General features: G+C 36.7%; 1 protein-coding gene across 1 annotated transcript in view; it reads left to right on the top strand.

Annotated features, from left to right (window-relative positions):
* Nucleotides 1–5,308: 5,308 nt before the first annotated feature.
* Nucleotides 5,309–13,698, top strand: part of LOC123527774 (large subunit GTPase 1 homolog) — a 53,609-nt gene continuing 45,219 nt past the window's right edge. Inside the window, exons 1-4 of the mRNA XM_045307438.2 lie at nt 5,309–5,500; nt 7,289–7,415; nt 11,748–11,865; nt 12,666–12,752. Of these exons, the coding sequence (XP_045163373.2) occupies nt 5,411–5,500; nt 7,289–7,415; nt 11,748–11,865; nt 12,666–12,752 (422 nt within the window). The 5' untranslated portion in view covers nt 5,309–5,410. The remainder of the gene's footprint in view (nt 5,501–7,288; nt 7,416–11,747; nt 11,866–12,665; nt 12,753–13,698) is intronic.

Raw genomic sequence — 13,698 nt, forward strand, 5'->3', positions numbered from 1 at the left:
TCTCCGTAATGAAAACTGGCGATTTAGGATGGTCCTATCCCCGTCAGTTTCGCTTGTAACACTGAAAACGTAATTTGTGCTTGGATATTTACTAATTTAGGACCATTCTGGCATTCATTGCAAGCAAACATTCTAGGTCCGAAATCTTGGCCCAAAACAGCTATTTTCACCAGACGTCTTGATCAAAGCTTGAGCGATCCCATCTGGCCGCAGCGTTCTATGTTTTATTAGTACTTGCAGTACGTTCAAAAATATATACTTATAGATCTTATTACAATGTCAATAGCTATGTACAATAAGCTTTTCTCATCATACAGTTATAAACTTTCAGAAGAAAATAAAAAGTGCGTACCTTGTCCTTAAATGAATTGTGTCTCGTCACTTCATGTCTGTTAACAAGAATTGTCTGTTCGATTGTCACATCCATAACTGTTGCATTTTCGTCTGATTTTGTCAAGGAATAATCAAACTACACTAATTCATATCTTTACCATTCTATTTATTTATAGCTAGGTATGATTTTTTTTTATCGTCGTTAAGTGTTATTTAAATCATAACTGCTTATTCGACTATGGTGAGATAGAAGAATTATATATCGCAGAACTGTGTAACGTATAATTTCTTGCTCCACGTTATTAAACAAATCAAATGCAAAATAGAAAATAAATGTTATGCCTCATCAATCTTATCATTTTATTTATTTTTTGTAGCAAAAGCCGCGTTTTCACACCACTATTAAAAGTTTTAGTGCCTATTTACAACATTCCTATCTTTGATCGGCAATATCACTAGGCATTCAATAACCTCCAACAGCTCATCACCTATAAGCGTCTGTCGTCCAATAATTTATGCGGCTTTAAACATAATTAAGCATTTGTTACAGCTTATTGAATGCTATACACTTTGGAGTGCCTTTAATGTTTACCTTTATATAGCTAAATCAGTCGGAGGGCGGACGCGGAAGTCCAGTGATGGCTACGAAACCAGGAGTCGTGAGTTCGAGTCTCCGCTCCTCTAACTGAAAAGTCCCGTGTATGAGTGTATTAAACCATGCACGCTAAAAGTACCAGCCAGGAGGCTTCTGAAATTAAAGTATTCTGTGTGTGTGTGTGTGTGTGTGTGTGTGTGTGTGTGTGTGTGTGTGTGTGTGTTCGGGTTTAACGTCTTTTTCAACAATGTTTCAGTCATATAAACGACGGTGTCTACTTGTAGCAGTGAGCACAATCAGGCCCAACTTTATAGTGCTGCCTCACAGGAATATCACGCCGTAGACACGTGGCATGATAACCCACCCAGTCACATTATACTGACACCGGGCTGACCAGTCCTAGCACTATCCCCTTAATGCTGAGCGCCAAGCGAGGAAGCTGCTAATACCATTTTTTACGTCTTTGGTATGACGCGGTCGGGGATCGAACCCACGACCTCCCGCACTCGAAGCGGACGCTCTATCACTAGGCTACCGATTCTGGGGGAGTCGCTTATATGGCTTATCGGTTGCGACTATAAATAGACTTGTATAGACCTTTTTACAAAAGCTATCGGCTGCTATGCTATTTCCTGGATGTTTTGATTTTAACGCGCATGCGCTCTTTACGTGTGGCAAAAGAACGCTCAACAATAAGTAAACCTACATAAAATTATCTTCATATTACGAATTGTTTTGCCACTGTAAAGATGATTTCAATCAAGTAATTTATTATACAGTATGCTTTAATTAAAGACTCGATGTTATTTATCATATCTTACCTTAAAAAAACAGCTTTATTCTTATTTTCGTCAGAAAAGAACAATCATTTCCAGTCTATTTTCACACATCATACACACAAAACTTAGTATTTTCCAAAACTTAAATAGTTGTTCTGTATATTTTTCTCCGACTTGAACGACATCTACATTCTTAGTGGACGAGGCTCCATGTCACTGAAGTTGCTGTTTAAAGTAATGTACCGGAAATTATTACGTAATTATTATGCAAATGACATTATAAAACATAGGTCACCTAGGTAATAAAGACCCTAACATAATTTCGAGGATGTCCCCTAATTAGAGCGGATCAGCATATAAGATGGCTTTGATGTGACATACTCTAATGCCCTTCGGTCATCAGTGCCATAATCAGAACGCACTCGGATTAATTTATCACGTGGCGGAGCTGTTTTGTAAATCAAAAATAAACATTTCACATGATATCTAGTATTTTAAAATCTATAGGAATGTACCTTGGAACTTTAATGGACATTTCCTTCTAAAACGATGAAAGTGCAGTTATAAAAAATCTAAATTGGTAAGATCTGGATCAAATCAAGGATTATTACTACATACTGAAAGAAAATACCTAAAATATCTATATTTTCTTTGAAATCTCTTATGTTTACATGCTGGATCATTTTCATATCGAAAATATATCGTGCGCTAAAGTCATTACCCGTTAATTAATAGAATAATTATGATAAACTTGAATTCCGCAAAGAAAGTAGAACATCGTCTAGCAACAGATAAAGAATGGAAGTGTAGAACACCCCTCCCCGCCCCCTCTCTATTTAAATCTGACCGCTGCATTCACCATCCGAACCACTTTGATATTGACAAATAAAAACTTTAAAATCCCCCACACCCCCCCCCAAAAAAAAAAAAAAAAAAAAAAACAGAAATTAAAAACAACAATCTTAAGATGATATTTTTTTAATACGGAATGAATTAATTCCCATTTGAGTATAATTGGATACAAAAACAAAGGCCGGACTTTGTTAATTGGACATTTTATTTTCAACTCCGACTTTTAATTATATTACAAGTATCATGTTAGCAAATTGCGACAAGTGGTAGTTCTGCGATACCATGTTAGGTTTTTTTAATTCATGGAAAATATCTTCTTTTTTTTTTTCCTAGCCTAAATTTGCCGAGATCGAAATTGCTGAAAAATTGTTTATTGCCTGTTCATTATGAATCCAAATCATCAATGATAATGTGCATTAGTTTAAATATATCAGCTGTGAATTTGCAAAGATCTAGGCCTACATATATTTTCCTTTGTCTTGCGGTGGATACTTGCTATAAAACATACTCATTAGTGATCGAGTAGATTGAAATGCAATATAACTCTAACGTAATTTATATTGTGCGGTCATGTCTTTTTGCCCTACGTAGAATGCGCATGTGCGAAAATTGTCTCCCGTTACTAAGGAAGTAGCTCTCTGTAAAAACATCTATACATACACTGAAATTTGATCAGTCAATCGAATTTTAATGTCAAGTACACTTGTATTTTTTCACCTTGCGACATTTGGCATCCATAGTAAACTTATCTGAGAATAACGGTATTCCGTTATAGATAGAACCATCATTGTTTCGCCCCTTTGTCCCGCATACTGGTAATTTTAAGGCCACAGTACGGTAGTAGGCCTACAATGCGAAGACGCAATATACAATGCGAAAACACGAAGCAAAGACGATCACACTATCATCCCAAGTTACCATCCTACAGTGCTTAGTGGCCGTAACGGAGCACCGGGCAGTGTACTTGTAGAAATTTTGATAGATAGAACTTGCAGAGAGATTTTGTGTAGGCAGTCCGATCACAAGAGCATGGGAACGTCATTCCGGATTTTGCACATTTTAATTATCAAGCAACATTTTGTACAATTTGTAATTTTTGCTATCAACAGGTTATCAAGTTAATAGTATGTCAGCTTTCTAAGATATACAATATAGGGCTAGCATCAATTTCCTGATACACATTTTTCTGTTTTTGTTGTCCAGCGATCTGGAGGCCAGTGCATTAAATTTCAGTGCTGATTAATGTCATATTGTTAGTTCTGCACATTCATGAACGAAAGCTCTACATAGACCTCTAGTAATATATAAAGCATACATAACAAACCTTTTCACTTTGAAAACAACCATACACCTAGCTCTCTCCTGTCATTTTCTTTAAATTATTGCCTACTGTATAGATGTAAAGTGCTCCATGTCACAGAGGCAAAAAATGAGAATGACTTATTGGCAATGCTTTTCTCAGAAAACATTATCATTGTAATATATTTAAATGTACCATACTCTATCATCTTTCCAATTGCTTTCTCCTCCGCTTGTTGCTACGCAATTAATTTAAGATACTCTAATATTTTACAGGTACCCCAGGTCAGTACAACTAAGTTCGGTAAGAACAGCTTTAGGTATGCTGCCCCTGTATTGTGGAACTCCCTACCTGACACTTTTCGGCAAACAAATAATTTTAACAATTTTAAAAATCTAATATCTTGCTTGTCAGGAAAGGAGTGTACCTGTACGTGTGGCTTGTCAACAAGTATAACTTGTCCATAATGCAGTGGCATGCATACCTTTATCAAACCCCTGCTTGTTTTTCTGTTTGACTATTTTTGCATTCATTGATCTCTTTAAGACAATCAATCTAAAACTGAGGGAGGTGTAGTAATTAAGATTAACAATGTAATGTATTCAGTGCCCGCCTAGTATATACTCTCAGCCAATCATGTGCATCATTATAGGCTCTGTTGTAAAGCATATATATTGTATGTATCAGAGAGAGATTCAGTACAGTATACAGTTGTTGAAGTGAATGAACAATATCTATTCTTGTTATACCATCCCATATCAGGGTCCAGTCTAAAATCCAGTTATTACACATACGTATTATAATTATATGCTTGTTTTATTCAAAATGCCTGTTTTATTCAAAATCTGAGAGGTTTATGCTAATCTGTCAGGCTCCTCAAACCTGGTTTGAAGGGATTTGTGTCAGTTTTCCCTTTTCAGTTTCTTAACTTCAGTTTCTTAAGTAATTTTTAGGCCTCTGGTCATGATTAGCATAGTCCATTCAGTTTTTACCCGGTATTACTTGTATAATAACTTGCTTTGCTTTGCTTTGCTCAGCGGCTTTTGTGTGCTGTATATGCTTTATATTTGTATGCTTTTTCTTACAGCTCTTTTTTTTATTTGTTCATTTAATATATGTTATAGCAGTCTGTTATAAAAGCTCTTCTAGAGCTTATGTTTTCTGTTATGATGTCTTGCCGACTTTAAATAAAATTGATTGTACTGTATTGTAACACGATACGCTGGTGTCCGGATATCCGACTTGATTCTGTGGTTCATACAGTTCTGAAAGTAATATAAATGTGTAAACCTTTTTTTTTTTTGGTTTCATTTCCTCTAGATATCTATTTTGTATCACAAAGCTCACTGACAGCACGTTTATAAAAACGTTGTCTTCTCAATATTTTTCTCACCTGATTTGTTATTTCTGTCTTACGCTCACTGATGACAACAATATAGAAATATATTCGTAACTGTTTAAAGTTTAAAATGGCTGCGCCCATGGTGTAAATTTCTGATTACGAAACACGTGAAAATATTTGTTACTTTGCTGATATCTGGTGATTTTGAGATGGGCAAGAAAAAGCAGGGAGCAGCTCTTGGTAAATCTATCATTCGAGATAGGTTCGGAAAAAAAGACCGTAAATCTGGGGACACCTTTGTAAGTTTTACAAAACTTGTTTTCTGTTCACAAACCCCTGTTTTCGGGGACCGGTTTCCCATTTAAAGATTTCATTATTTGTGCTTAAGTTATCCATGTGACATTAAGTTTTATACATTTTTAAGATTTCAATGTTTTAGTAAAGGCAAGTCAGGTCGATCAATATTTAATTTCAGAGTCAGAGATGATTGCAAACAGTTCTAACTTAATTGTGCAAGTACGGATCAGTAACTCTAGAATTTGATTATAGAGGCATGGATCTGTACCTCTAGACAATCCTGTTAGAGGTACAGACCTCCTTTTTCTGGAGATTTAGGATTATTTATAGTCCAACTAATTTGACGCAATCCTATGAAATATTGAGAGATTTTTTTCATATGGGCAATATTCCCACTCGCGTCAAACACTCAAAAGACCAAAATAGTTGAAACAACTTCTGATGAAATTTTTATCCCTGCCAATGCTTTACATGCTATAGGTTTAAACGCCGATTATTTCATGAATTGGCCATAAATTGAAATAAAACTTGTGTATCAAAAGGGGATATAATTCCTCATTAATCTGATTCTAGAGGTACAGATCTGTACTATTAGACACCTCCTTTTTGCAAAGACTAAGCAGACATGCTAGTTTCTGACATTTCTTGCTGATTTTTATTTGACTGAATTACTGATCAAACTTTCTTGCTTGAACCTTGGTGGAAAAAATCAAGGAAGGTATGCACATTCGGTGTCATGTCTTAAACTATTGACAGAATTTCCGTCTACTTTTGTAGACATGTATGAGGTACCTTGCAGCTGGACATATATAACCGGGTTTTGACTAGCTGCTGTGATTTGACCGTTATTTCTCCTATTTAAAATTCTTTACATATAGTCACCAAACATGCCAAATAACCCACAACTTTTGATTTAAACGCCTCTTGAAAATATCCAGAATTTGCCAATGATATTTAAAAAAAAATTGGAACACAGTTCTCATGCCATTTTCTCAACAAACAGAAGTGGATTGACTCTGGCTTGGCAATGAAATTATGAAAACAACAAAATCCGCGATGATAGGTTAAGGAGTGAGACTCTGAGATGTGCATGACGAGCTCAGTCCACTTCTGTTGTCTAAAAAAATGGCATGAGAGCTACCTTGTCATTCTGAATATTTCAAAGAAGTATTTAAATTGAAAGCTGTGAGTTATTGGGTGACTATGAATATGAAGAATTCAAACAGGAGAAATAATGGTCAGATTGCGGCAGGTAGTCAACACAGCGGCTTTAGTCCATCGGCATAGTACCTATGGACAGCATGTTTACAATCAACAGACAATTTCATTATCACACCCTTCATTGATGCGGTTTAAAGGGAAGTAATTACAATTTGCTGTTTACAAAACCTATATACCATACCGTAATATCAAAGTCAATGTAATGGATTATGGACCCCAATTTTCATGTCATGTTGTGAAAATTTTCAGGCATTTTTTCCAGCTTTCAATTAGGAAATTTAGATGCAAAATTGGGGGAAAATATGCTGTTTTTCATGTGGAATGGGCTGAACTGAAAAAGAAACTTGCAGTGTCTTTGAAAGTGTTGCAGTAAGTAAGATGAAAAAGAATTTGAGCTTTGTGTGCCCATTTCAAAACCCTCAGAACAGTGCTGATGTAAAGAAGCCTTCTTAACATTTCTTGCTGTCTTTTGGATTATGAAAACATGGTCTAACACATGCAGATGTGTAAGATCCTTATAAGTTATAACAGTACTCACAGGAATTAAGTTTTCCATCTGTTTGTTACAGTTACACACAGCAGACTTACAAGATGGATATGACTGGGGGCGCCTGAACCTTCAGTCGGTCACAGAACAGAACAATCTAGATGACTTTCTGGCTACAGCTGAGTTGGCAGGCACTGAGTTCACAGCAGGTAAGTCTCAAGAAAGAATCACCTCTTGTTGTTAATCTAAATTTCTTTAATGGACTTGTCCAGCTTTCAATTTGGACAGTACCATTAACTGTTAAAAGGAATGATTACCGAAAAATACTGACTGAATGGCGAACAGTGCAGATCATCATCAGACTGCATGGATATGCAGGCTGATCATGATCTACACTGATCGCGAAGGCAGAATCAATTGTGTTTTTAGCTCACCTGTCACATAGTGACAAGGTGAGCTTTTGTGATCACCCTTCAGTCCGTCCGTGCGTCAACAATTTCTTGTCTGCACGATAGTGGTTTCATTTATGATTTTATTTTAACCAAACTTGCACACAACTTGTATCACCATAAGATCTCGGTTCCTTTCTTGAACTGGCCAGATCCCATTATGGGTTCCAGAGTTATGGCCCTTGAAAGGGCCAGAATTAGCTATTTTGACCTTGTCTGCACAATAGCAGCTTTATTTATGATTTGATTTTTACCAAACTGGCACACAACTTGTATCACCATAAGATCTTGGTTCCTTTCTTGAAATGGCCAGATTCCATTATGGGTTCCAGAGTTACGGCCCCTGAAAGGGCCAGAATTAGCTATTTTGACCTTGTCTGCACAATAGCAGCTTCATTTATGATTTTATTTTAACCAAACTTGCACACAACTTGTATCACCATAAGATCTTGGTTCCTTTCTTGAACTGGTCAGATTCCATTATGGGTTCCAGAGTTATGGCCCCTGAAAGGGCCAGAATTAGCTATTTTGACCTTGTCTGCACAATAGCAGCTTCATTTATGATTTTATTTTAACCAAACTTGCACACAACTTGTATCACCATAAGATCTCGGTTCCTTCTGAACCGGCCAGATCCCATAATGGATTCCAGAGTTATGGCCCCTCAAAGGGCCAAAATTAGCTATTTTGACCTTGTCTGCACAATAGCAGCTTCATTTATGATTTGATTTTAACCAAACTTGCACACAACTTGTTTCACCACAAGATCTTGGTTCTTTTCTTAAACTGGCCAGATTCCATCATGGAATCCAGAGTTATGGCCCCTTAAAGGTCCAACATTGGCTATTTTGGCTTTTGCAGCCATATAGAGACTTCATTTATGGTTTTATTAGCTCATCTGATTTTTTGAAAAAAAATGATGAGTTATTGTCATCACTTGAGCGGTTGTCGGCGTCGGCGTCGGTGTCGGCGTCGGCGTCGGCGTCGGTGTCGGCGTCGGCGTCTGCGTCGGCGTTGCCTGGTTAAGTTTTATGTTTAGGTCAGCTTTTCTCCTAAACTATCAAAGCTATTGCTTTGAAACTTGGAATACTTGTTCACCATCATAAGCTGACCCTGTATAGCAAGAAACATAACTCCATCTTGCTTTTTGCAAGATTTATGGCCCCTTTTGTACTTAGAAAATATCAGATTTCTTGGTTAAGTTTTATGTTTAGGTCAACTTTTCTCCTAAACTATCAAAGCTATTGCTTTGAAACTTGGAATACTTGTTCACCATCATAAGCAGACCCTGTACGTCAAGAATCATAACTCCATCTTGCTTTTTGCAAGATTTATTGCCCCTTTTGGACTTAGAAAATCAGTTTTCTTGGTTAAGTTTTATGTTTAGGTCAGCTTTTATCCTAAACTATCAAAGCTATTGCTTTAAAACCTGCAACACTTGTTTACCATCATAAGTTGACCCTGTATAGCAAGAAACATAACTCCGTCCTGCTTTTTGCAAGATTTATGGCCCCTTTTTGACTTAGAAAATATCAGATTTCTTGGTTAAGTTTTATGTTTAGGTCAACTTTTTCTCTTAAACTATCAAAGCTATTGCTTTGAAACTTGCAACACTTGTTCACCATCATAAGCTGACCCTGTACAGCAAGCAACATAACTCCATCCTGCTTTTTGCAATAATTATTGCCCCTTTTGGACTTAGAAAATCATTTTCTTGGTTGAGTATTATGTTTAAGTCAACTTTTCTCATAAACTATTAAAGCTATTGCTTTAAAACTTGCAACAGTTTTTCACCATCATAAGTGGACACTGTACATCAAGAAACATAACTCTATCCTGCTTTTTGCAAGAATGATGGCCCTTTTTAGACTTAGAAAATCATGGGTAGGACAATATTTCTATTACACAAAAAAAATCAGATGAGCGTCAGCACCCGCACGGCGGTGCTCTTGTTTGATACGAACTTCCAAAATATCTTCAACAACAATAAATCTTGGATTCCATGGCAAATCAGATCCAATCGTAGGTTCCAGAGTTATTTTATATCTGATTACCTCCCCTGATTGTAATCAAAATGGATTTATATCAGTAAATACTTATAGGACTTATTTGAAATTTCATTATTGTCATTAGTCGGACTGAGACAATCAGGGTAGATAACTATGGACTGATTTTATTTCAAATTACCTCCCTTTATTTATCCCCCCACCAAAGGTGAAGGGGATATTAGAAATGCTCTCCGTCCGTCCGTCCGTGCGTCCGCAACGATCTTTGTCCGGACCATAACTCCAAAAGTACTTGAGGGATTTTCTTCAAACTTCATACACTGATAGAACACATTGGGAGGAAGTGCAGTGTGCAAGAACAATAACTCTACCTTGCCTATTTTTTGAGTTATTCCCCTTTATCGTATTTTCTTAAAAAATTTTGTCCGGAGCATAACTCCAAAGTACTGGGGGATTTTCTTCAAACTTCATACACTGATAGAACACATTGGGAGGAAGTGCAGTGTGCAAGAACAATAACTCTACCTTGCCTATTTTTTGAGTTATTCCCCTTTATCATATTTTCTTAAAACATTTTGTCCGGAGCATAACCCCAAAAGTACTGGAGGGATTTTTTCAAACTTCATACACTGATAGAACACATTGGGAGGAAGTGCAGTGTGCAAGAACAATAACTCTACCTTGCCTATTTTTTGAGTTATTCCCCTTTATCATATTTTCTTAAAAAAATTTGTCCGGAGCATATCTTCTTCATGCATGGAGGGATTTTGATATATCTTGGCACAAATGTTTACCACCACGAGGCGGAGTGTCATACGCAGGAACCAGGTCCCTAGGTCTAAGGTCAAGGTCACACTTAGAGGTCAAAGGATACAAGAATAAAAACCTTGTCCGGAGCATTTCTTCTTCATGCATTGAGGGATTTTGATATAACTTGGCACAAATGTTCACCACCACGAGACGGAGTGTCATGCGCAAGATCCAGGTCACTAGGCCTAAGGTCAAGGTCACACTTAGAGGCCAAAGGTCAGATACAAGAATGACTTTGTCCGAAGCATTTCTTCTTCATGCATAGAGGGATTTTGATGTAACTTGGCACAATTATACACCATCATGAGACGAAGTGTCATGCGCAGTTCCGTTCTTTAGAATTACTTCCCTTTGTTGTTACTTTAAATAGCTTTTATTGTAACTTTTTCATTACTAGTCGTAGGGAAAAATCGAGACCACTTTTCTGTAGTACAACAAACATGCTAAATCCAATTTTGAGGTGTATTTTGACCAGTCTCTTCCTGATAAAGATTTTTGTGTGGACTTGCAATTTTTTTTTTTTTTATAAAGATTAACTTCCCTTAGTTGTTACTATAAATAACTTATATTGTAACATTTTTATAATTGACCCTAGGAAAAAAACAAGACCACTTTTCTGTGGTACAGCATAGATGTTACTCTCCAGTTTTAGGTGTATTTTATTAATTTTATTACATATAAGGTATCTCTACCTAGTAAGGAGTTTTTTTGTGGACTTTAAAAAACAAAAGACTTACAATGATTACTAAACAACCACAAAATTAACATTCCATTTGCAAATACAGCTGCCCGGTGGGGGGATTAGCCATGTCTGACATGGCTCTTGTTTCAAATTAAAATGGGTATATCTCCGTCTGAAATTTCATTTATGTCAACAGATTTATTTGGCAAATCCTTCTTTTGTTCACGTACAATAATTTTTTTTAATTACTTCCCTTTTACGTAACTATAAATAGCTTATTTTTAGTAACTTTTTTATTATTGGCCGTAGGGAAAAACCGAGACCACTTTTCTGTGGTTCAGCATGGATGGTACCTCCAATTTTTAGGTGAATTTTGACATATCTGTACCTTGTAAGAATCTTTTTTTTCTTTTTGGTTAAATTTCTTCCCTTTGTTGTTCCTGTCCTTTGGACTTAGATATTTTTTCTGAGGACCTTCTTGTCCCCAAGTGCAATGATAACAGGTGAGCGATATAGGGCCATCATGGCCCTCTTGTTATATAGATATGATTTCATGATCTTAGAAGGCTGGACCCAGTTTCTTTCTATTTTCAGAAAAACTGAATGTAAAGTTCATATCTCAAGAGACTGGTTCCCTGCCTCATGCAGAGGAACTGAAGACAATTAAAGGGCTTCATAAACAACATGAAGAGCTGCTGAGAATTCCAAGAAGGTCAGTGTATAACTAACTTGTAGTTTGTGTTCCATATCTGTCGTCTCTCACACTGAGCATTGATGTTAAGTATGTAAGAATTGAATCACGAATTAGTAGTTAGCAAGTGGGTATAAAATATATGGATGTGTTTTAAGTGTGTGTGCTATAGATGTTTGAAACAATAATTTTGTCAACTTACAGTAGCTGTTGGAATAGCAAAATTAGTTTTCGTTTGATTTTTACAATTATGTAACATTACTGGATTTCTTAGACCACATCAGTTACTGTTACAAAATGAGTTTTGTGTTAGTTATGTATGTTTGTAATGGTTTGATAATAGGTAACTAGTGTGCTTCAGCAACATTTCAGTTATGTTATTGTGGGCAGTTAACCGTACCATGCTAAATTCTTGTAGTGATCTTGTCCATATTTTAATTTGGACAGTACCATCAACTGTTAAAAGGGGTGCTTACAAAAAAGATACTGACTGAATGGCAGACATAATTGCATATCATGATCAGACTGTATGGATGTGCAGGCTGATCATGATCTGCTCTGGTGGCAAAGGCAGAATCAATCGTGTCCAGCATGATAAGGGTTAACCTAACCAGTGTTGTGGGATTTTGTTGTAGCACTGATTTATTGCAATGTAACAGTTGAATTACAGATAGAAGCAGAAAGACATCAGGCTTGTTGTCTACTATGCCATTGTCTTGGAGAATACAGGTATTTTCCTTGTCCAGGAACAAACATGTGACACTTACTTCAGTTCTTTTGCTCTACCTACCGATGTGTAATTGTATTTTATGTCATTACAGACCACCATGGAATGCACGCATGTCAGTGTCAGAAGTAGATCAGAATGAGAAAGTCGCCTTTCTTGATTGGAGAAGGTCATTGGCAAGGTACTGTAATAAGTCCATCCATAATTATTCCCAACTGAAGACATAAATTTGTCTGTTATAAATTTGTCTGTTATACTTTTTGTCCAAACAATAACCACTGGAAGGAATGTTATGTTAATGAAACTTTACAAAGTGATCAGTTGGTATTGAGGCAGAGTGCAGAGAAAAGGAAGCATAACAGTGTTTAAGCTTCAAAATGATTAAAAAAAACTTTCAAATCGATTATAACTTAGACCGTCGCAACTTTATCTAAGAATAGCAGGCCTCTTTTCACCCAAGGGGTACAGTTTGAACAATTTTGGTTGAGGACCATAAGACAATGCTACAAACCAAATATCAAAGGTCTAAGAGTTGTGGTTTCAGACAAGAAGATTTTTAAACTTTTTTTCCTATATAAGTCTATGTAAAACTTGCGACCCCCCGGGGCTGGGTCATATTTGACCCTAGGGGGATAATTTGAACAATCTTGGTAGAGGACCACTAGATGATGCTACATACCAAATATCAAAGCCCTAGGCCATGTGGTTTTGTACAAGAAGATTTTCAAAGTTTTCCCTATATAACTCTATATAAACCATGTGACCCCTGGGGCAGGGCCATATTTGACCCTAGGGGGATAATTTGAACAATCTTGGTAGAGGACCGCTAGATGATGCAACATACCAAATATCAAAGCCCTAGGCCATGTGGTTTTGTACAAGAAGATTTTCAAAGTTTTCCCTATATAAGACTATATAAACCATGTGACCCCCGGGGCGGGGCCATATTTGACCCTAGGGGGATAATTTGAACAACTTTGGTAGAGGACCACTAGATGATGCTACACACCAGATATCAAAGCCCTAGGCCCTGTGGTTTTGGACAAGAAGATTTTTAAAGTTTTTCCTTTCGGTTGCCATGGCAACCAGAGTTCTGCATGGAATTCAATTCTTTGAACAATTTTGAA

The sequence above is a fragment of the Mercenaria mercenaria genome, chromosome 14 (assembly GCF_021730395.1).
Source record: "Mercenaria mercenaria strain notata chromosome 14, MADL_Memer_1, whole genome shotgun sequence".
NCBI lineage: Eukaryota > Metazoa > Mollusca > Bivalvia > Venerida > Veneridae > Mercenaria > Mercenaria mercenaria.